At 37.8% G+C, this 25,066-nt stretch overlaps 1 protein-coding gene across 3 annotated transcripts in view; it reads left to right on the forward strand.

The window, feature by feature from the left end:
* OLFM2 (olfactomedin 2) overlaps positions 1 to 25,066 on the forward strand; it is a 275,974-nt gene that overhangs the window by 209,187 nt on the left and 41,721 nt on the right. For 2 of the 3 annotated variants that reach the window (XM_087956555.1, XM_026673847.2), the window contains exon 3: positions 18,571 to 18,729. In XM_087956555.1, the coding sequence (XP_087812681.1) occupies positions 18,571 to 18,729 (159 nt within the window). The remainder of the gene's footprint in view (positions 1 to 18,570; positions 18,730 to 25,066) is intronic. The other variant, XM_026673848.2, reaches the window with a different exon arrangement.

Genomic DNA, 25,066 nt, shown 5'->3' on the forward strand with positions numbered 1-25,066 from the left:
CCATTTTGCAGGTTCCACCATCCATTCATGATCCACTTATCCATTCTGTTTTTCTTTGGGGGGAACTGGGTGTACTTATTCTTAACTCTGATCCAATGTGTTGAAAGTCACAGCAAAACCACTAATTATTCCCCTTGAGTCATTGCTATTCTACAGTCCTTGAAGAACTCCTTTTGGTTAACCTCTTCCCCCAAGTCAAGTCAACAGTCATATTTTTGCATTTCTCCCATCCAGATATAAGATTTAAGTCTTATTCTTAAACCTTCCATTTTTCTGCATTCATGGTTTAGAAAGTTACCACTTTCTCTTATAGTAACCTACTTGAGTACTACCTATGCATTCTTGTTCTTCTGTTTCAAATATCAATAAAATTTTATACATTTTAGCAATTATATGTTCATCATTTGTACACAATTCTTTTTCAAATATAGTTTTAGAATGTCCAAAACCATAAATTCTTTGTCTATTTTAAATCTTTCTAATAATTGGAACCATTGACAACTATATCCCACTGCCACCTGTTCTTCTCTTGATACTATTTTACATTCCCCTTGACAAAATTCTAGTAACTCATGATAAATTAACCAATTTCCCTGACATTTAGGTCAGCACTTTAACCATTAAATCAAGCTCTCTTGAACTGAATTTATTTTCTGTTTTCATTTATTAAGCCGCTCTAAACTGTCCTTCAAATCAATTTTTTAGTAATTTGCTTTGAGTAATTTTAATATTTTTCTTAAAAATTCCAACCAATTGTGGAGAAACCATTCTAATCTCTTATCAAACATCAATTTTCATAAGAAAAATCTATTAATTTCTCGATAAGTCCTTTATAAAATCATACTTGGACCTCATTTTGGGCAAAAATTCCCAATATCAAAGTTTTAATCCTGTGCAAATTAACTCTTAATTTTTTTTATAATTTCAATCATTTTTTTATATTTAGAATTGTTTTTATATCTGTATTTTTTATTATCTTGTAAGCCACTCAGAATTGCCTTGAACCACAAGATGAGCAGCATGTAAATTTAATAAATAAAATGAATAAATTTCTACCCCAACAAGTCTACCATGTTCACCAAGTCAGTACACGTTCTAGTTTTATCTGGATATTCATATAAAGAATAACTCCATCTGCTGCTGAAGTACATTTTTCACCCAAATTTTTATCAATCAAATATTTTACCTCTGTAGGAGATGACCAGGCTGAGTGCGAGGCAGGGGTCAAACACATCATAAGTGATGTGTCCCTGTGTGCCTGTGAGAATTCTAAGTCCAGCCCACCTTGAATGCCTTAATTTCTGCTCATTTCCCTTGACCGTTAGTAGCTCAGATTTTTGTAGAGAGTTTAAGCTTGCAAATAAATACTTATACTCATTTGAACAGCCTGAATCTCCTGATTTCCCTGGGGCTTGACAATGTCATTATTTAAAAAACATGTGTCTCATTTAATTTTATCAAATGATTTTTTCCTGTTTTTTGTACTTCATTTATATTCCATGTTAATCATTTGTAACACATAATCAAGCCAAAATTTTAGAAAATCAATACCTGTAGTGCCTAGTTCAGTATCATACCAATAAGTTTCCTCTTGGACCTGTTGGAATTTTTATGTACGGCACCTCCATTTGAGTCTCCTAAATTCCTCTTTGAATTTTATTAGGAATTCCCTCATCTCAGTGGTGGGATTCAAGTAATTTAACAACTGGTTCTCTGCCCTAACGATTTCTTCCAACAATCAGTTTGCCAAACTGCTCAGAAAATTAACAACTGGTTCTTCCAAAGTGATGCGAACTGACTGAATCCATCACCTGAACAGAATTCATTTGAAATGCCTGCTGTTTAACAATTTAAAAAAATCACATCTTCTAATTTGTCCTATTGAAATTTGTCCTTTTTCTGCTTTAATCTCCCAGTCAAAACCCCTCTCCCCTTTTTCTCTTATGTAAAATTCTATTAGGAATTTCTTTAAAAACAATTATATCTATATTATCATTTTTCAGTCTTGTATTAAAATTCTGCCACAAGATTTGATATTATGTCTTCTTCCTGAGAAAGTGCATCAAAACAGTCCTTGGAACATTATTCTCAAAAATCTAATATTTATTCTATATTTCTGATTAATTAATCCTCGTGTCAATAAAAGGACTAAAATTTTAATAATATTTTTCTTCTAATAAAACTTTATGGCATTGCTCAAAATCTCAAAGATCTTTCTCAATTCCAGTAGAGGCAGATTATCTATTTTTTTCCCAATTCTCTGTTTATAACTTCTGTGTTACTCTGAAAATTTCCAATTTGCAATTGATTTGTTTTACATCCCCAGACTCTTGTTACAGTTTTCCATATTCTTACCTTTTTCTTTCATCTCCTTTTTCATTTTGACAAGTCATTTATCCATTTTTTTTCAAACACTTTCAATTTAGAATCAAATGATTCCATTAATTTACTGCCCAGTTACTCAGATAATTTCAGAAGCAAAGCTGGAGTAATTCCTCTCTGTTGGTTGTTCTAGCGATACTCTGTTCCTTTCTATTTCTGCCACTTTTCTGATGATTGCCATTATGATATTATAATCCAAAAATGAAGGTGTCTCCAAGGAAAAAAAGAAAGGCAAGCTTCCCTTCCTTTTCACCTTACTTTGTTTTTCTGTTCCCTTAATATTTTCATCTCAAGTAGCACTCCTTAATTATAGTCAGCATCACAGTCAATGTCTCCATAGTTATAGGCAGCATCACAATCTAACTTGTATTACTTTTATCTTTTGTTTTGTAGAATCCATTAATTATCTACACTCTTTAATAGTAAACAAAGACATGAAGGTCCAGTTTGTTAGTCTATTTAAATTCCGATTTATTCAAAGGCATTTTCAGAAAGAAAGAAAAAAACTTTCAAAATAACTATCCCCTTCATCTGTTTTAAATTTCTTACATTGACTCCTGTTAAGTTTTTTGCCAAGTTTTAAATCTTTTTTTCTTTATTCCATTATAAGCAGAGGTGGGATTCAGCCAGTTCGGGCCAGTTTGGGTGAAATTTACATCTGGTTCGCCAAACCGGTAGTTGAACTGACCACTGGCCCCACCCACCCCTCCTTTCCCAGGAGTCTCCATGCAGCCCATTTTGGATGCAGGTAAGTGCAGGGTCTGCACTGAGGCTCTGGGAGGGCAAAAAATGGCCCTCCCAGAAGTTCCGGAAGTCCAGAAATGGGCCTGTTTCCAGCTTCTGGAGGGACTCTGGAACTCAAGAGAGGATGTTTTCACCCTCCCAGAGGCCCGAGGGAGGCCTCTGGACTCTTGGGGAAGGCAAAAAATAGCCCTCCTGGAAGTTCCGGTGGGCCATGCCCACCATGGCCACACCTACCCAGCAACCGGGCAGAGAACTGGCGGTTGGGATTTTTGAATCCCATCCCTGGTTATAAACCAGAAAAAACCTCACCAAGTAGAAATTTTATCTTGCTACTCAGAAAATCTGTCTTTAGCCATAAATCAGTTATATCTTAAAGTGTTTAATAAATGAGGCTCATACATACCCTTATGTTCATATTAACTGCATTATGGCCGTGAGCTTGATTGAAATTTCATCATTCCCAGCTGTTCAACTCATGAGCAGACCACAAAAATCTCAATTCCTTCAGATTACTCATAAAGAGCAACTATCTGGAGTACAAGTGGGCAACTCACTATCTCTCCTTTTTCTGGAGAGATTTCACTGGCCAGATTTCATTTCTGATCTTTGCCACAATGTTGTCCCCCCTGCTCCTTTAGGGACATCTAGTTTGCCATGAATCATCACTGAAAACTCCTCATAAAGCAACTTTTAAGGTTGTTTTTTTTAATTGTTGCTGTTGCAAACTGTCAAATAGAAACAGACTATTGTTTACTGAAAAGCATATGGAAGGAGGCTAGAAATGCTACCAATTTATTTTCTTTATTCTTAAAAAAATGATGGGACCAAGGAGATTGAATAATTGTAGCTCAAGAACTAGAGGACTGATTGAATGAAATTCTTTCAATTCCCCTATTAGTCTGCTGGAAAGAGAGACGGGAAGTTAGATTGGCTCATGGTGATCTTGCATTTCAAGAATGGCAAAGATCGATGAGAGTAGTGAGTAAGGCATCGGGCTACAAACCGGGAGATTGTGAGTTCTAGTCCTATCTTAGGCACAAAGCCAGGAGATGACCTTGGGCCAGTCCTTCTCTGTCAACTCTAGGAAGGAGCCAAGGCAAACCAATTAAAAAACAAACAAACACCCTTGCCAGGAAAACTTCAGGGACTAATCCAGGGAGTTGCTAGGAGTCAAAAAATTATTGAAGGCATACACACAGAGAGATCTATTAATATTGAAAACTATAATAGTTTGGCTTCTTTATGGAAGATTAGGAAGTGAAAATAGTGGTAGTATGGAGGTCCCACTGATTTCTTGGTCATATAATAACCAAACAGAATTTTTTGGCGACTTCACAAGCTTGGACAGAAAAACAGTAGCCTCCATATTTTTCTCCCTGGCAATTGAAATGTAAGATTTGTTATCAGTGTTTGTTTGTTTAGGTCAGGGGTGTCAAACTCACGTCGTCACGGTGACGTCACACATATCGGGACTTTTTTTCTCTTCGCTAAACCGGGCATGAGCATGGCCAGCACATGACACATCTGGCCCATGGGCTGGGTGTTTGACCACCTGCTTTAGATAGTCATAACTATCAAAGCTAGTAATCAGTGATGGTCAATGCTCCATTGGTTGCTGTAGTTCCTTCAAAAATTCACCTTAGTTGATCAGTCACAGTCATATCTGATAGAAAATTCTAGTTTACCTATACCTAGAATTATTGTATTCTAAAATTCAGGGAGCTATTAAAGCTACCAAATCCAACCCACTATCCAGGACAGTAGTACAATTTAAAGCATCTTGATTTGTGGCTGATATCTGATAATCTGCTTTAGAACATCTGTAGTGAGTCAGGGAGATGACCTTGACAGAAATATGCAGAAACCTTTGTCTAGGCAAAAAGAGCTAAAGCATTTTAAAGTTCAGAACACTCAGATAAAGTTTAGAAGCAGACATCTCAGTAATTCATTGAACTGTGAGGAGTAGGATGTACAGCACAATCAGGCTTGCAAAGTTCTGTTATTATAACCTGTCTCTATTAAATATAGTTATAGTTATTGTTTTGGTCTGGTCTACCTGATGGGACTTACAACAACCCGATTAAAAGGATTTCAGCTTGTGCCTAAAAAAGTGGTATGAGTTGACCTGTCTCTTGGGGGGAAGTTTCAAAGATAGGATGTCATTGATTCTTGTGACAGTAGGGGTACAAACAGGGCCACTGCTGACTTTACTATCTGGAAAGATATAGGTTTTTTTTTTTTTTTTTTTTTTGAAGAAGGCAGCTGTTGTTCCTTCTCTCATCTATTACATGGCCGGGCAATTTAAGGGAGTAATCCATCCAGTGACCTTTACATCTCAGATATATATAGGCTTCACTTTGGGAGGAAGCGTTTATCAAGTCCAAGGAAAGGAATTGTCTTCTAGTATTGTCTTGCTCAAGATAAATCTTTTCCAACGTCAGATATCTCTCCTCATAGAAAGCCACAAAGGCAGTTTTGCCGAGGACCAGTGAGAAAAGCTTTCCATGTGATGATGCAGAACAACATAGCTATAAATTTCCTCTAGCGCCCAGGAGGCTCAGGTTGCAAAGTGACTCTCTGACCTTGACTGAGATAGAAATACTTGGAAGGGAGATAGATAAAGGAAGGAAACTGCCCTTTTCATAGATAAACCAACAAGCTTGGCTCTGACAACTGATCCTTAAAAGAATAGCTCAAGTGGAGAATGCAAGGCTTGTTTACATCCTCCAGAAGGATTCATAGTTGAAGTCTTCAATTCTTCTTTGCATGCACCAATATTCTCTACAGAACTTGTTTGGGACATACTTAATACACAAACACACATTTGTTTGTTTATTATGTGTCCTAAGCTTTCTCTGGAGACTTGAGCCTCATTTTCCAATCACTTTGGAGAGATAAGATCAGTATGAAGAGGGTGAAATAGAACGTGGAGATGCAACTTCGTGAAAAATATGCCCAAGTTCATTTATATGTAGCAATACAAATGTAGAAATCATTACCCTCATTTGAATAGAATTCAAATATATCTCAACAGAATGGTAAAAAGATGAGCACTGTTTTTTTTTATTTAAAAAACTGTGGTTCCATGACTACCTTTAGTGCTACTTCTGTTCTCTTTTCATTGCTCCTATATCTTTGAACTGAACTTGGAATACACAACTCCAGAGACAGAAGTCTTAATTTAAACGTACAGTTGTCATCTACAAATCAGGCTAAAGTGTTACCCTCCTGATATCCAAAAGCTGCTTAAGGATGTCCACCTGTTACAGAGAATGAGCGCAGGATGCACGAAAGGCTGAATCAAGGATAAATCATAGCATATGAGATACTGTTTTTTAAAAAAGACTAAGCTACAAGAATTCAAGGAGACCTATGTGTCTTCCAGAAGGTTATACTAGGTCTTGATAAGAAGCCTTGCTATCAGAAGCTCAGCCAAAGAGTGATGATCTTGAACTTTGCTCTTTGACTCCTTAAGTCCTGCCCTTAATCTTAAAATGTGAGGAAGAATATTAAGAATAAACTGCGCTCTGGTTTCTTGCAACGGTGCCCCTATTAAGAATGGAGCACAAGTATCCTAGAGATGATGCCAAATAACCTCAACCAGCTTGCCGATGGGAGAAATGTTGGGACTGTCATTCAGCAATCACTAGATTGACCAAGGTTGCCATTTCTTTAGTTGGGATTAATTTGAATAATTAATTATACTTAAGTTCTGGTTATCTCCAAAAAAAAAGAAGTGGAGACAGAGAGTACCCCTCTCCCTTGTCACTAATATTGAATTCAATGTCATTTTCAAGCTGTGAATGCCACTACTTAATGCATAGATGTGTGTGCATGTGTTCAAATGACTCTCCATAGCCTTGTATGCAAGCTGTGCTTCGTGTCTTTTTTCCCTGCTTTGTCATGCGCCCTTGCTCCTCCTCTACCCCTACATATATAAAGAAATTGGGGGTTGGTAGCCGATTAAACTTTTATTATAACATGCTGCAAAATGCCTCTTAAATAGCTGCCTTCAGAGGCCACAGCCATGGCTGTGAAGTACCAACTAGGGCAACGTTAATAAATAAACATCCATTTAAAGAATACGAATTGCAATCGTCTCTTTAAGGCTCCTGAAATAAAAGAGCTTTATAGCTTGTGTTGTGCTGAATTGAAGAGGGAAAACGTCTGCTTCATGTAAAATAAATAAATAAATAAATAAAAAGCTATACTCCAGTAATGGATGGGAAGGAGGAAGAAAGCAAGTACCAGCTGAAGGGAATTGAGCAGAAAGTTGCAATGCTGAGTCTTAAAAATGTGCTGAGGGAAGCCTGTTCTTAGAAACGTTTACATAATGGTGCTAAAAAGTGCACAACATCCCAGGAGGTAGCAGAAGGGGTTCACTTAGACTCAAACTGAAATAGAGCCATTGATGCTAGCCTTCTATGCTGCAAAGGAGCCCAAATCCAAAATGGAAGCCTGCTGGACAGGGAAACAAAATGGCGAGAAACGAAGGTCAAGGTGGGGCAGGCCATTACAGTTGAGATGGTGGGTTATGTGAACCTTGGACAATCAAGGGAAACTTTTCTAAGATTTTTTTTTCCCCAGTCACACTGCATCTGGTTTACTTTTTGCCCTTTATTTCTTTTAATAAAGGTAGAGGAACTTGGACCTTTTCTGTCTAAACACTGAGACTGACCCTTGTGTATCTTCATTAAGATTTCTGAGGAGGTATTTCCTGTGATAAAAAGATAAAGCTTTCAGTCACTCAAGTGGTAACCTTACTTCTTCTTTCCCCATCATGACACTTTATGGAGAAATTGAAGCTGGAAGTGTGATGCTAAGGGCAAGAAAACATCTTCAGTATTTCCCCTGACACACACACACTTATGCGGTGATTCAGCAGCGTTGAAACAAATGGAGGTTTAGCACTTTTACTGTTTAATCTATATTCTACTAAAACACTGATTCCTGTAATCTTTAACTGGGTAAAAGAATGCACCATAGGGCAAAACTTTTGGAACAAGATACTTCAAATAGGTTAACTTACAGAATGCATTTAAAATGCAAGGTCCATGATTCCCATGGAATTGAAATTTGGCACATTTTATAAAGCATTTTATGATATGAAGATTATTGTAAAACAATTTATTACATAATACAAAATTATAAAACATTTCCTGTACTAATAGTTCAACATGGGCTATTTTCAAGGCAGATATGGTTCTGAATGTATCTCAACTGTTCCCAAAACAGTATATTAGAAGCTTTGTCACTGTAGAAGTTATTGAGGAATCTGGTAAGGAAATATCTCTGAAATGATGATCCAACGGGGCACTGATTCTCTAGTTTTTATTATTATTTTATTATTTATTTATCAAATTTATTTGCTTCCCATATCTTAACGAAATTGGCTCTGGGTGGCTTACAGCATAAAACATTACAATCATAACATATATCTTTAAAATAATAAATATAGAAGGCTCAATCCAGTCTCCATATATTTTACACTTCCAACAAAGTTTGATGGATCTTATAATTTCCCACCAAAATGCCATTTTTATTTTATTTTTTTGGTCTGCTTTGAGTACTGTGGTACCTTACAAAGCAGATATTCAACTGTTTTGAAACTTGTTGAATTTGGTACTCAATGCACTTTGACACAAACATTTTGTCCCAGTACTCATTGTTTGTTTGGTACTCAATGTACAAGCTAGAACTTGTCATTGTCAGCTGCCTTGTGACTCACTACATTATTTCTTATGGGGAAAAATTGTTTGTTACTCATCATTTTTAGTAGTCATTGAACCAATTAACAATGAGTACTGAGGTACCACTATAGATCTCAAACGCTCCATCTTTTGTCCATTCATACAAACATGGCATGAAGCCATTCATTGTCAGTATGTCATGATGTTGCACAAATATTGGTGGTCTTATACCAATAACAATGTACTGCCTTTAATATATGTGACTTGTTAATGAAGGTAGCAATATATTGTATAAAAATAATCATTTTCTTACAGGTCCAGCCAATGTCTGCCTTTCTACAATGTTCAGAATTACACAATACACACACCCAATTCAGTTTGATTGACTTCATAGAGTTCCTACTTATCTTTCCATGATCAAATGGAAGCATATAATTGGCCATTATTCAAATATGATAAATATCTATATACATTTACATGTGGAAAAAGGGACGAAATTTGTGCACTATTCTCAAAAGGAATGGAATGTTTCTATAAAAGACCTATATAGAGCAATTATAATGCAGGTTAATTGCTAGTAGCATACAGTTCGTATTATAATAATTTCAATGTCTCACAAAGCAGACTACCTTTTTATTGGTTATTTACGGTAATAGTGATGTAGGAGTGGCTTCAGTTCTATTGAGAAAACATGGAATCAGCATGGAAAAGGCCTATCTCATGAGAAAAAGCAATCTTCATGGCTCAGATAAATCAGAAGCCATAGGCATTTCCAAGATTCAGTGCTACCATCAAAATGACAATATAAGTGTAGTAATGCAAGCCTCATCCTTTTTGTATGTGATACATATTCAGAAGGGGTGGAGGTGGAGCTTGCATCATGATGTCATGACTCTCACCATTTGCCTCTCTCTTATAAATGCCTTTGAAATTGCATAACCTGCACCACCCATCCTTTATCCCTCCATTTGCTAAATTTCTGGATTGACTACTGTCAATTTAACCACCTCACCATTTTTCACCATGTCTCTGTGTTTTTCCTGTCCTAGTGAAGCCCATCTTATCCCTTTCCATTTTGACAGCATATCTACCTGATTCTTGTACTGACACAAAAATTGGGTTGGACACCCCTTCATGCTTCAAAGGATCTGCTGGCAGCATATTCCTGAAACCTTTCAGTGCTCCATTCCTACTTTGTTGTAGCTACCAAAACTCATTGAAGTTTGTAGGGAAACTAATGTCTACTGCTAAAAAAGAACCTAGCGGTGGTTCTGCTTTAGGGCTTTCTGGAACCAGGTAATTCACTCAGCTCAATGGCTTCCAAAAGACATTTGGGGATTGATTAATTGATGCTAGGATCCACTACATATCTCTGCAACTTCACCGGCACTTTCATCAGTCTCATCTCTGCCTGCAAAGCAGCAGTAATACACTGTAATATCCTAAATATTACATTTCTTTCAAAAAAAAAAAAAGAAGAAGCTACTTTTAGAAGCATTTGCTTCCCAGAAACAGCCCATTACACCTATACATTTACTGGATTAGCACAGTAAATTCCTTGTAAACCCAAAAACAAATGCACACAGTTATAAGGGAAAAAATTCATGGATTGCATTAGACCGAGACACTTTTTTGTATTCCTTTAATTTTTTTAAATTGTCATTTATAAACTGATTGAGTGCTGGACATGTGGCAAGAAGGAAGGTGCCCACTTTGAGAGCTGCCTGTATGAGTGAGGTGTTAATTGGCCCAGGATTTTCTGATAGCCTGGGCTGGATTCTCTCGGCTTAGTCACTACCTGGCTTGAACTGAACTGGAAAGCCCTGGACTTGATGTGAAAAAGACCTAGAAGTAATATGAAATGAGATTGCAAAAGGAAAGTGTGTTAATAATAAAATAGGCTGGGCATGCTTTGAACACAAGATGGAATGAGGTATGGCAGGCCTTCAAATTAGTGTACCAATCTGCAGCTTATTTTCTTGAATCATAATAAGACAAGAGTCTGGGAGAAGCCCTATTAAACACAGAGGTACATCGGTAGAATTCCTGTTTTCTAGCTGATCTATAAATACCTCTCTTATTTCAATCACTTTGCATGCTTCAGAAGGCAAAAACTAAGAAGATTTCCCTTCCCTTCCTTTCCATCCAGCTAGAATGGAAAGGAATACATTTACTGCTGCTCAGGGAATTGATGCTGAAAGAATATAAGTCTTTCCTTGACAAACTCAATTAAGAGCGAGTCCAATTCTTGTTGTTTGCCAATAAGTCAAAATGCCTTCTGTGCTTGCTTTATTATATAAATGGATCCCACGAAAGATCCAGTTAGAACCAAAACAAGCAAGAAGACAGAAATAATTAGCTTGTAATGAGCTATGCCACTTTCAAGTGCCCAGGGAGCAATATATGTCTGAATGCTCCTTCATATGTCAGTTTCTTATATAGAGAAGCAGAACCTGAAATATTGAGGTAGTGGGAGTGGTTAATTATCACAGAGACCACAATCAGCTTCCCTCTTTTCATTTCCTGCTGCCATCTGTTTCACAATGGCTGCCATGATGCTTTTTCTTCTCTCAGCAGTTCTGATTCCACAAAACTCCCTCTGAACAGCCCAACCCAACCAAGGGTACAATCTGAAAAATCAATGAGAAGGCTGCTTCCTAGTCTCTTCCTGCACCATGACATCATTTTGTTTTATGTGGAAAGTGAGGAAATTAAAATTATAACCATCAACCAGGCAGCTTAACAGATGAAAAGGTAGTCTTTGCCATTGCTGCAGCTAAAACCTGTAAGCTGCCATGTGATGGGAGAATCTGGGCTCAGCTTTAGAAAGCTAGCATGCCTTACAAAAAGGCCCTTAATTCTGTTTTTTCCTTGCATGGCTAGTATGAATTTGGGCTGCATAGAACTTTAGATTCAAGGCAAAAAAGAGCTTCAGAATGCAAGGGGATAGATAAGCAATATCTGTCTGCAACTCCTCAAATCAATTGTGGATTTTATTTATCTATCAGATTTGTGCCCACTATAATCAAATCTGACTCTCAGCCATTAATAAAAATAGTATGTGACAAGACAAACCCAAGCCAATGTAAATAAATCCTCCCCAGTAAAACACAAAATTAAGAACTAAGCCCATAACATATAAATCATTTAAGACATCACAAGGCAATACAATATCAATATCCACAGTAGTGCATAGACCACAACCTTTCAGGCCTTCAGAAGACCTCCATTTTTAATATTATCTGAATAGGCAGCAATGTGGGGGCAGGTCTGATTTGTTGTATCAAATGGATACTGAAAAATAACAATTACAAAGTCTCTTTCACCTTGTGGAATGAATGAAGAACCAAATAAGTTCCTCTAAAGCGCCTGTAGGCCAGACAAGGAATAATGGATAGAAACTGAACAAGGAGAGATTTAACTTGGAAATAAGGAGAAACTTTCTGACAGTGAGAACAATAGAAGTTGCCTTCGGAAGTTGTGGGAGCGCCATCAGTTGAGACTTTCAAGAAGAGATTGGGCTGCCATCTGTCAGAAATGGTGTAGGGTCTCCCGCTTGGGCAGGGGGTTGGACTAGATGACCTACAAGGTCCCTTCCAACTCTGATTATCTGTTATCTGTTATCCTCCTGGGATATATGGACCAAGTGGATTATTTCTAGTTGGAGGTGGTATATCTGAAGATACTAGGCCATATAGGGCTTTATAGATTAAAAACAGCACTTGGAGTTGCACTTAGAAACCAACCAGAAGCCATGCAGGGCCTACAACATTGGGTTCATATGTTAATAACCAACACTGCTAGTTAACAAATAGGTTATTGGATTCAGCAGCAGATGGACCTTCTGGATAGTCTTCAAAGGCAGAGTTCTGTGGAGCACATTATAATAGTCCAAACAAATAGATATAAAGACAGAAATTACAGTTGTGAGATCCTTTCATCCCAGCTGGGCCTCAATATTGGGCTAATCCCTATGTTGCCATAACCTCCAACAGTCTGTCCAACAGTAGCCACAAGTCCAGGAGCCTCCCACCCTCAAGACATAGCCCTACCCTTCAATTATCAAATGATCATATTGAGGTAACAGAACACCTAGATGTACAAACAGCAACAAGTCAGCTTCAAAATGTTTCATTCCATTTACATCTAATTGCCTCCAGAGAGTGGAACAAAGACATAGATGGCTTTTCCTGCACTGATGATATACAGCTTCAGTGTATTGATGATACTATATAGATTACTTCTCCCAGAACTGAACCCTGGGCACCCCACAAAGGAACATTTATAAGGGCAATCTCTCTTTGCCCGCAACTACTGAGAGCCCATTAAAACAGGAATAAAACCAGCATAAAGCAGTGATTCCAGTCCTAGCCCTCCCAGGGGTCTGAGAGAATGCCATGGTCAATTATATCAAATCATATCAATTATACTAAGAGATATAAAAGGAATATGAGGAGCAGACTATCCCCATTTAAATAATCAAAGAGCAAACAATGCCATCTCCATCACATATCTAGGTTTGAACCCTGTCTGAAAGTTCCCAGATTAATTGTTTCTCTCAGGACACTCTATAGTTGCCCCCAACCTTACCAATGAAGGGAATGCTAGAAACTGGGTGATATCTGTCAAAAACAAGCAAACTGGGCTTCCGGTTTTGAGCTTCCCCGAAGATAGATCACTTGCCGCAATTGTGCATGGCTCTGGTCCATGCTTTGGCGTCGGGGAGCCCCAATCGACCATTTGGGGCAGAAGCTGCCTCGTAGGGGTGGCGGAGGAAGGGGAGACCATCAGCTGGGTAGAGGGGAGTCGCAAATCCCCTCCCCGGCTTGGCAATTACTCCCTCCTGAAGATGCCTGAAGTGGTGGTCTAAAATGACCACCCTGAAGGGGAAGATTAGACTGGAATAAGATTGTGCAGGAGAGAGAGAAAGAAATGAACAGCAGGAGAAATGGGACAATATAATTAAATGGAAGATACCCCCAGGATTAACATTTCAAAGAATTTTTAAGAAAGGATTCAAAGTGGCAAAGAGAAAGAGGAAAAAAAATGAGTGAATTGTTTTTGACAGCGGTGGGGCTTTGAACCATAAAAGGTAGAAGCTGAGAATCATATAATCAATTTGGATAAGTATATTTTGATTCTATATAGGCAGTATAAAGCTGAACTATAGATTGTTAAAGAAGAAACTTAATATTAATTGGATTTGATCTTTTTTTTCTGGAAAACTGTGGTTTTAAAAAGCTCTGAATAATAGAGAAGAAAAAAGAAAAGAGGGGGTGAAGAATTATCATAACAAGGAGTGCCATCTAAGCTAAACTTAATTTGTTTTTCTTTTAGAAGACTCTGTTTCTTAAAACTGTATGAAAAAAGTAAGAACAATAAAGTAAGAACTTTGAAAAATTGAAACATTGTAACAAAGAAAGAAATAGGAAGATTCTGCCCTTGGATTAATTGTTGATTCTGATATAGACTTGGCATTGGAGGCTTAACACTTGAGAGGAAATAAACTTTAAAGACACTATTTGGATTAAATTGCTAATTAGAAAGTTGTAAAATGGCGATATCTCTTCTGGCATTAAAAATGGAACTTAGAAAAATGAAAGAAATACTACAAGAACGAGGTGAATCGCTGAGTTTTGCTTTAAAATTTATTGAAAATGCAATTGCAGAATATGAACAACACAGACAAAAGGCAGAAGAGGAGGCAGAACAAATTATAGAAGAGGCCATTTTTAGTGATCATTGAGAATTGGAAATAAATATAGGAGATTGAAGAAATTCAATGAAAAGGGGAATATCCGAAAAATTTAAAAAGGGAAAAAGAGTCAGCAGAAATTCAAAGGGCGGAAGAAAGCTATAAATAGAGAGGGTGTTAAAAACTGGAGTGAAAGAATAAAGGAAAAAAGAGAAGGGGAAAAGAGGGACAACAAACAGGATTTGGGAACAAAGAAATATGGGAATTATAAAAAAAATAGGGAAATATTGCTTAATTAGACAGAGATAATGGGTGATTAACATTCAGAAAGGGGATTCTACAAAGTATTGGGGGTAATATAAATAAATTTATAGTTATGAAATAGGGACATATAGATTGATGAGATGGAAAACAGAATTGTTATTTTTTGATAATGGAATCTAATGATCTTCCTCTTTATGCATAGAGATAATTGTAACAAATAATGGAATAAGCTTATTAAATATATTGAAATATTTTTAGGATTGGAATGTTGGTTTTCTTTTTGTTTAAATATGAATGGAATAATTAATGGAATATGTGTATTAAATATACTGAAATAAATGAAATGATATAGGAGGAGAGCTGAAATGGAATTAACCTTAGGGTTTAGGATTGTTTCACTGTTTGAGTAGATTAATAGGTCCTTCTCTTTTGAAAAAATTAATGAAATTAAAAAGGGGGAAACCCATTCAGAATCTGATTTATATATGCTATGTAGTTTTAAAGGGATTATTAAGTTTAATGCTTTAGGTAATAATGCTAAATGTTTAATGGGATTTAAAAGGGGTGAAAATTAATGAATATGTAACTTAGAGGTGGCACTTATATTGATATTTCGGGGGGGAAACCAATTTATAGAAGAAGTGTTTTTTAACTAGAATGGAATATACAAATGTGACAGTTAAAAGTACTAAAGTATAATGATTATGAAGTTACTATAAGTGAAAAATAATGAGATAAGTATTTGGAATAATACAATAAAATAGAAAATGTATAAAAGCATTGTTAAGATAAGAAACTGGATATAAAATGGAATATGTAATTATGGTCATATTTGTATGTATATGTGAAACCTGTAATCAAGTTGTTCACTAAAAAGAGATGTTAAAATGTGGAAAACTGAATAAAACTTGTTTAAAAAAAAACAAGCAAACTAGACACTGCTCTTGAAATCACTGCCAAAAACCCCAATCCAGAATTCATCCAAAGCAATGAGACTTCTGAGTACATCATCTAATAATCTTCTGTGGAGTCCCTTTTACTCCGCAAAAGTCAGAAGTGTCAGTTAATTCCATATGAATCAGAAAATGATCTGGCTATGGCAAAATCTAAAAGAAATACCTTACATACTGAGATCACTATATACTACCTCAGAGAAGAAAATAAGGCCCAAGATGTCACCATCTCAGAGTGTTAAGCCAGACTAAGCCAATAATCACTGTAGAGGTCAAAAACTGTACCCAAACTCATTCCCAGGGCCTCAATTGAAATCATCCAATACCAAAAGGCCAAGGGGCTCAAGAAACCAGTCTTACTGGCTAGGAGAAGGACCTTCTTAGACAGCAGTATCCTTTACCTTGTCCCTGTGGCCCAACTTAACAGATAGGTAGATATTTATAACTGCCACCTCAGGAGCAGAGTCCCTAGGATTAGGCAAAGGGAAAAGAGAGAGAGAGATTGTTGTACTTTTAAGAATATGCAATATTACTGCAAACTCTGATAGATAAATGAAGAAAATGGCTGTGAAGGCATTTTATAAATAAGTACTGTTGTAGGAAGGTGGGAGAAAGGAAAAATTAGGTAGGATTATTTGATGGGGGAATAAGAAAACAGTGTTCAGTAGATAAAGTGCTGTATGGAGTTTTATTAGTTCTGTGCAAACAAAACCTTGTGGTCTACCAACCAGCAACAGCAATGTTATATCATGAAATACTGGCTGAATTCCTGCAAAGTTTTTAACCAGGTCAGGTATTGATTTAGCAGGTGCATTTGCACAATATGCTAACTTTGGTTGATATTTATCTTGATTAGGATGTTGTGGCTCAGTAGGCTGTGAAGGCTACCTCTTATCTTGAAAAATGTTTAGATTTATTCATTATTGTAGTTTGGATAGAAAGAAAACTAAAATAGTCATAATATATGACATAGAAAAACATATGCACCGCATGTATTTATTACTTTAGTATAAACTCCATAAAAGGGATCATAAATGCAAATTCTAGAAGTCATCTCCATCAGCCATTTAGTCATGTCCCACCCTTGACCACTCTAGGGATCAGCTCTCTTCATGCCTGTTCTGTTCTGCTTTGTTCTATTCTCCAATTCTAGAAGTATAAAAAAATTACAGCTCCCTGGAGAATGTCCTGGAGATATAGTGTGCCCAAATCTGAGTGTGGTCCTTAGATTTTGTCAGGTGCAAAAGACCAGGTCCATACATGAAGGCCCAATTAAACTGATTTATTGCTAAATGTCCTATGCACAAGAATCTATTTAGTTAATAGTCAGCACCCGCTTGGAGTTAGATAAGGGTTAACAATTCAAGGGGAGGTAGACTTAGTCTAATTATGGCTATGTAGAGATTCTAGACTGTTGCTTCATATGGCTATGTAGGGATTCTAAACTGTTGCCTCTCTTAACTCTGCCCCCAGGTTCTGTCACCCCTTCTTCTATAGAGGTTACATATTGCAGTCATAGCTGTCATGCCCAAAGCCAAGAATGACACCTGGTGATTCTTCCAAGCTGAGTTCTTTATTGATTCACACCTTTAGACAAAATCTTATCAGACTGAAGTCTCCATTTGCAACTGCAATATACTCTATGAACTATAAGGAAGGGGCTATCTTCACCCTCTTTCTCCCACACATAAAATCTGGAGTGAGTTGCCTCTTTTCTGGAATTCACCCCCTTCCTACATTTCATTACAATAGTTAATCCCCAAAGGATATAGAAAACACATAAAGCTACCAGCCTAGCATGGTCGTCCAAACAGAAAGCATGACTGGATGGACTAAGTTGACTTTATGAACTACTTTATTGTAAAGGAAAACCTTTCAAATTTAAAAGAACATTTCTCCCCCGTTCCCTTTGTAGCCGAGGAAGCTAAATTTCAATCCCTCCTGAGATATATGCCATGCCTGCATTCCTTCTGTAGGATAAAACTACCTCTTAAATGACCATTCCCCTGATTGTCCCTCTTCCTCCTTTCTCCCAAGGTCATTCCCATATATTATTACAAAAATGGAAACCATGGTAAGTGATGCTGCATATATCCTCCTGTAAAAAGGCAATGATGATAAGGAATTGGGGTATGCACAAAATGAAAAAAAAAAGAGTTTCCCTTCAAGTTTGGAACAAAGATTCACCCAGAACATTGCAATTTGTTTACGCTCCAGTGCCTATGCTTTTGTTTGGAGCCAAATCTGGATCATATTTTGCCCTCTATGATGGAAGCGGGGGACTCCTTCCTAAATATGTCTCTTTCCTTCAAAGGCAAATGTTTAAAGGAGCATTGTCTTCCCTTTCTCCACTTTTCATCAGTATTCAGCTCCATCTGGTTCCATTATCATCCATATTTCACGGGTGCAAAGCAGGCAAAAGGAGCTGGAATTCCAGCTGGTGCTGCAGACGGCAGGTTTCAACTAAGGTCCCAGAGGAGGATGCTTCACTGTGAGCTTATTGAACCAGGAATATGAAACAATCTGGTCTGTAAAACTAGTGGGGGCTGGTCTGAAAAAAACATAGTTGGAAGGATCCTGCTTGATTCTGCCTATTTGCCTGCTGTGGATTGGTCCCAAGTAGGACATCTGTCATTAAGTTAAGGGGAAATCATCAGTATATTTGCTCCAAAATTATTGGGTTCAAAAATGCCCCTTCATCCATTACCATGCAAAATTCCTTTGAGGAAGAGAGTTGTCTGAGTTCTTGGGTTACTACTGGCTTTCTTTATCCTGTAAAATGATCCATACTATTAGTTGAGGGATCTTGCCAATCTAACGTTGGTATTCTTTTTCCATTGAGCAGGTACAAAACATCTCCCAATCCATGGAAGTGCTGGATCTTCGGACCTACCGGGATTTGCAATATGTCCGTAATACAGAATCGTTGATGAAAGGACTGGATTCTAGGCTGAAAGTGGCCACTGAGGGTCAAAAAAATCTGAATGTCAAAAGTTTCCAGGTAACTCTTTGCATGTCCCCCCCACCTGCCATTGCAAGTAGAGGGGAAAAAGTTTGTGCAGAATCAGTGCAAATCTGTCTGCTGTTTTCATAACTCTTCATTTCGTGTCGCAGGTTTAATTCGACCCCAGTTTCACATGCATTTTTCTATTTACTTCTTTTATTAAAATTACTTTTTTTTTAAAACTCTGGAGTGCACTCTTGCAAACATTGTTTCCTTAATATTAGTTATCCTTGTGTACAGTTTGCTGTGACTGCATGCATTCCTATGCTTAATTTTTTTGAGATGCAAAACATGGGACAAAGTCAGTGGTGGGCTTCCGCTGGTTCGGACCGGTTCTAGTGATCTGGGAGTTCCAACCATCAGCTGGCCCCGTCCACCTGCACCCGCCCTATCCTATCCTATATTTCCGTCTTTCTGGCTCAACTGATTTGCGCGGCACAGCTGATTTCCATGCCTCTACTTATTGAGTTCTACTTATTGGGGATGTCCTAGAAGGTAAACAGTTGAGCTTCAAATTGCTGTATTTTGAACCCTGCATTCACTCACAGAACCAGTTGTTAAACCAGTTGCAGCCCACCACTGGGCAAAGTTCTAGAAAGTATACATTTTGATATTTACTGCACCCTGGTTCTTAGTGTAGTTGGAAAGATGTCAGTTTATAGTATAAATCAGGGGTGTCCAACCTTGGCAACTTTAAGCCTGGAGGACTTCAACTCCCAGAATTCCCCAGCCAGCTTAGCTGGCTGGGGAATTCTGGGAGTTGAAGTCCTCCAGGCTTAAAGTTGCCAAGGTTGGACACCCCGGTATAAATATTTCAATGAATTTAATGTACCCTTACTGAGGAATTTAATTATGATGGTTAATAATACTGTTTAGATGACAATCTCCATGGCATTCAGTTTTAGGCCAAGCTGATTTCTGTTTAAAAATAAACTTTTGTTTATAAAGAAGTGATAACTGGGATTAGATACCTGGCAAGAAAGATTTTGCCTGGGTTTTTGCCATTTTGGCATTAAGACAAAGGTGATCTCAAGAATCGTTTCCAATTACTGATTTGCACATAGTTAAATGTAATTCATAAGGATTGATAGGAAAGAAGCTGTCTTGTACTTATTAACTGTCCTTGATCACATCCATCTTCATGATCAAGTGATTATTCAGGGGGAAAAATCATTTGGGGCATGGAGCAGATGGGAAGGAGAAATGAAATGCTAATCAGTGTGCAGTTAATATCAGTTAGGAGTGCCAGTAGCATTCAAAGAATGGACTCATTTGCATAACCTTTGCAAAATTGACAAGAGTGTTACTTGCATCCCTAAGAAACCACGATAGATAAAGAAGTAACATTAGGCCAAACAAGAGAAAGGATTTTGCCAATTATAGGGGAGCTGTTTGAGACTAGAATGGGTTGATCTTAACAAGGAAGGAAAGGTTTTGCTTCAGATAACTTAGGTAAATGCTGAAGATGCTTTGAGGCTGATGTTTCAAGTGCAGCTACTGTATCTTTTCATAGCATTTTAAAGTAATCTCGATAATATCTCCCATTTGTAACCTCCCATTGCTTCTTCATTTTCTCTCTCTTTCTCTCTCTTTCCCCCAAAATAAAAATGGCTAAGTGTAAAAAAAAACAGGTTAGGTCCACAATGCCCATTGATTTGTGGTATGCAGAGACCGAAGTCTGAAAGAACTCCTAGGGAATATTAGGCAGGATTATTGATTGTAGATTACAGCATTTATAACCCATTTTTTGTACCATTTTTATACCAATTGAAAACAAGAGTGCTTGCTCTACGGACTATGGGCGTTCTTATAACATATTGGAAAAATGGATAGTTCTCAATGTATGCACAAGATTGAGCCTCAAATTTCTGCGGTTAAGACATTTGTTAAGTGAGTTTTGCCCCATTTTACGACTTTGCTTGCCACAATTGTTAAATGAATCACTGCAATTGATAAGTTAGTAACCTGGTTGTTAAGTGAATCTGGCTTCCCCATTGATTTTGCTTGTCAGAAGGTCACAAAAGGTGACCACGTGACTTTGGGACACAACAACAGTCTTAAGTATGAACCTGTTGCCAAGTATCTGAACTTTGATCAACTTTGGTCATGGGAATGTAGCAAAGGTGGTAACATTGAAAAACGGGTCATAAGTCAATTTTTTTCAGTGCTGTTGTAACACTGAATGGTCACTAAATGAACTGTTGTAAGTTGAGGGCTACCTGTATAGGGCAGCTTCTTGGCATATCAAGGCAATATGAATTAATTAGGATCTTATCTCTCTTTTTTAGTGGGATATGTTACCTAGAGTGAGCAGACTCATTTGCACTAGAAGTGGGAGATAGAAATTCCCCTTTGGAACGCTTCTGTTATGTTTCTGAGAATTGATTTTGGAGAGAATAAGATTAGGTTCTGAGGAAACTATACTTAGTCTATGAACATAAATCTACTGAAGCAGATGAAGCTTGTTTTACAGATGTGCAGCCTGAGTTCCTAGGCCTGGATTGGGCCTCTGAAAAACTTGGGTGCAGCTTCTGAAAGATCTGCAAAAGTAGTCATCAAAGTTTAATTTTTAATATGCCCAAGGGAAAAGAGGTGAATTACATGAACAGGAAATCAAATATCAACTATATTTAATTTTAATTAAGTGGAAATTTAATCCCTGTCTTTTTTCCCCCACTGGTGATCATCCTCTACTTGTGGGTGTATGTCCCACCCCACCCCCTATTAGCACACCTTTGGAAAGCCAAATGCATCCTTTGGCACAGAAAACATTCTATATCCCAGCTATATTCAGCTTTAGGGCTGCCTGATTTTGTGGTAATGTATTATATGGTTTAACAATATCTGTGTGGCAGAATGCCACATGCAGAAATTCTCTGATTTATGTATACATTATACATATGTTAATACCCTCCCCTCCCCCCCAAAAAAGGTCAATGAATTCTTTAAAGAATGCATTTGTACTTGCTCTCAAATATCTGATTGGCCATAATGGGGCAAGGCAATCTCATCTATTGCCCAATTAGGACTCTTTTCCAGCAGCCCAGAAAATGGAATCTGTATGCTTAAACCCATCTCGCAGGTGCACAGGCTAGAAATGAGTCCTGAAGGAGGAGAGATTGGAAGAAAGAACATTCTGCTCGTCGTGTATATGGAACATCAGAAATTCACACATAGACAGTGAATTTCCGCTCACAGGGAATAAAGCTGCTGATTTATTAGTTTGATTTTCTCAGGCAAAGCCAGATGATGTAACAGCCTGAAGTCCATTGCCCAGATCTTCATTCTTTATTTAAACATGCCCAAAGTTTTCATCTCAGGGATTTATTTATTTATTTATTTATTTATTTATTTATTTATTTATTTATTTATTTATTTATTTATTTATTTATTTCATATGGCATCTCGGAAATGATCTACAATCATGCAAGGGAGGACTTCAGGAACTGAAACTAAATTCTAATCCTATTAACGCTTTTATTTTCTTTCCATGGGACAGCCTGTTCTCTGCACTAGCATCCTTGTACTGTTTTTTTTTTTCTACAGCCATAGGTGAAGGGCCAGATCAAAGGAGGCTACTTTTCTACACACAAAACTAGTTTTCGCTTAAATTTCAGGAGGATCTTAATGGTATGAACCTTATAAAAGCAAATGTGTTAAACCGGTAGTAGAGATTGGAGTTGGAGGTAGTCCCTCTCTCCATACATTGCAAAAGCATACTTTACTGAACTATCATCTTTGATCACTTGAGTGACACGCCGAGGCACTTTGATTGACACGCCTGTTGGTGTGGGGAAAACCTGCACATTTAGAGGCTGCCTGTGCTCTGCTCCAATCCCTGCTCCCTGCTTGTTGCGTGAAGGCGTGGTGTCACCGCTGCCGCAAGATCTTTGCAGCAGAGAACCAGTTTTAACCACCATAAACTGAGGTTTGTCAGTTTCATTACCTCAGGAACGCTACAGGAGGAAAGGAGATCCATGAGGTTCACAGCCCTGTAAGGTGGCCTTCCGATCCCCACATCCTGCACCTGCAGCCCTGAGACCAGGGAGACAAGTTTCACAGCCCTGTGTGATCACCCCAGCCCAGTCCGTCATAAACCAAATTATTGATATTTCTTGAAGTGACACACGACCCGAGGAAGGCTACACTTTTTCCTGATTTTCGACACACCAAGCTGAAAAGGTTAGCCCATCACTGCTCTAGTCCTTAGGCTGAAAGCCCACCACTTCTAAATCCAGAAGTTAGGAATCATATCTGGAAAACATTATGAATAAGGAAGGAATTAGCCAGATTCATGAGCAGGAAAATAATTCTTTTTCAGATGATTATTTTAGGATACTTTCCTATCCCCCACAGTTGAGCTGTTGATAGGCAAGGCATTTGGAGATGTTCAGATCCTGTGGATTTATTCCCCAGAGAGGCAGAAATCTTACGGCCTTTCCTTGATGTGAAATACAACTGAAGAAGATGTAGGCGTGAGCTGCATGACCTTGGATTTGACAGCTGCAAAAGACAAGACATTGATTAAACATTGGAGCTGTAGCAGACAATTGGGCTAGTTTTAATGTCAGCATGCAGGTGGTGAGTCTCAGACACCACTGGGCAATGCAGCAGAGGAGTATGACTGAGAAATAGGGAACTTTGAGACGATTTGGGACAAGTGGAGGGCCTAAGCGTGCTTCATTCCTACCAAACAGCTGCTCAAAGGTCATTTGAACTATTGCAAGGGAGGCAATTGCTGAAGCCCCAAAATAAAGCTATTAAGGAGATGGAGCAGTGATGTCAGTTCAATAGGAAATAATCTCTCTGGGAACTAAAGGCAGGGAGAGAAAATAAGAGAAGCTCAATGGCCATTTCAAGGAACAGTTAAATAATTCAAGTGCTAATGATTGTGCAACATCACTTTGGCATTATCTTGAGCATCTGAAAGAAACTGGTGATTTGCAGACAAGAGGTGTTAAATGAGCATGAGAGCACATATATGCTATAAGTTGAGCCATCTCCTTTTTAAATAGCAGAGTGGCCCTATCAGCGATTATCCAATGGAGAGCAATTTAACACATTTGTCTGACTCTTTGAGCATGCCATTTGAGCACTATGGAGAGCAGAATTTGGGAGAACCTGGCGGGATTAAGTTCCACATTCATTAGTGAGGTCAGCAGAAGAGAAAGGGAAGTTTATTGAAAAATGGTGAGGAGCGCCTTCACTGTAGACTATCAGGTTCATTCTCTAGAATCACCTGATAAGGCTGAAAATCTCTTCTGCTCAAGATATTGTCACTAGTCAGTGGTAATCAACTGTAGAAAGTCCTGGGCTAGATGGACCATAACTGCAAGTTTAGTTTAGGATAAAGCAGCATGCCAAATATTGGAGTAATTAACAGCAGATTGAAGAACAGAAAATTATTCCAGATTCTCATTAAACATCTCCCCAGTTTGGGTTTGGCTGTGTTTCAGAGTTAGAAGCAACACATTAGGAACCGTCTATTGTTTCAGGGTTGTTATTTTTCTTATTGCTAAATTCTGTTTCAGTGCATATTGTATGTGCTCAGTTTACAACAATTTCTATTCCTTCATGTCTTTTCCATTAGCACTTCAACATTACCAAACCGATGTGAAAAAGGCAATGCTAATTATCAGTGGATAATTACCCATTATAAATAAAACAAGGGTGGAAAACTTGTGATCCCCCAAATAATGTCAAGCTATAACTTCAAGTATCCCTCCCTGTTGATGATGCTGATTTGAACTTCTGACAACCTCAGTTAAGCAGTTTGTGATATCCACAGGCTATCATTGGAGGGCATTTCTGTATATGTCCATTATTGTGCCAAAAGTTGAGGGATATGTGGGCATGTCACATGTATCAATTCAGGAAAAAAATAGACAGGCTATATTGCTGTTGGGTGCACTTCAACTCCCAGAATTCTTAGCAATGGCCATGCTGGTTGAGAACTCTGGGAATTGAAATTCATATGTGGGAAGGTTATTGAACCCGAGAAAGACTAGCAGAGTTTGCGAGAGATAAAATTGAGATGATTTGTTTACCAGTGTGATTCCCTGCCCCCCCCCAAAAAAAAATGATACAAGATCCTTATGTATTCAGATCTCGCTGTTACTTAATGAATCTTAGAACTTCTTTGTGCATCATATGAAGGCCAAACACAGATCAGAAGCTTGACAGTGCATCCTATGGGAGCTGCAATATTGTTATCTCTGGTAACCCTTAATGCATTTTTATGGATACCCAGGACTGAAATGTTAATGTTTTGTGGATTTATTATTGTGGGATATGGGAAAAAGAAAAGCAGGAAAGATTTTTCTATTTTTCTAAC

This window comes from Notechis scutatus, chromosome 2, assembly GCF_049901735.1.
Source record: "Notechis scutatus isolate UNSWTSFEM ecotype Mainland chromosome 2, rNotScu1.2, whole genome shotgun sequence".
In the NCBI taxonomy this organism is placed as follows: Eukaryota; Metazoa; Chordata; class Lepidosauria; order Squamata; family Elapidae; genus Notechis; species Notechis scutatus.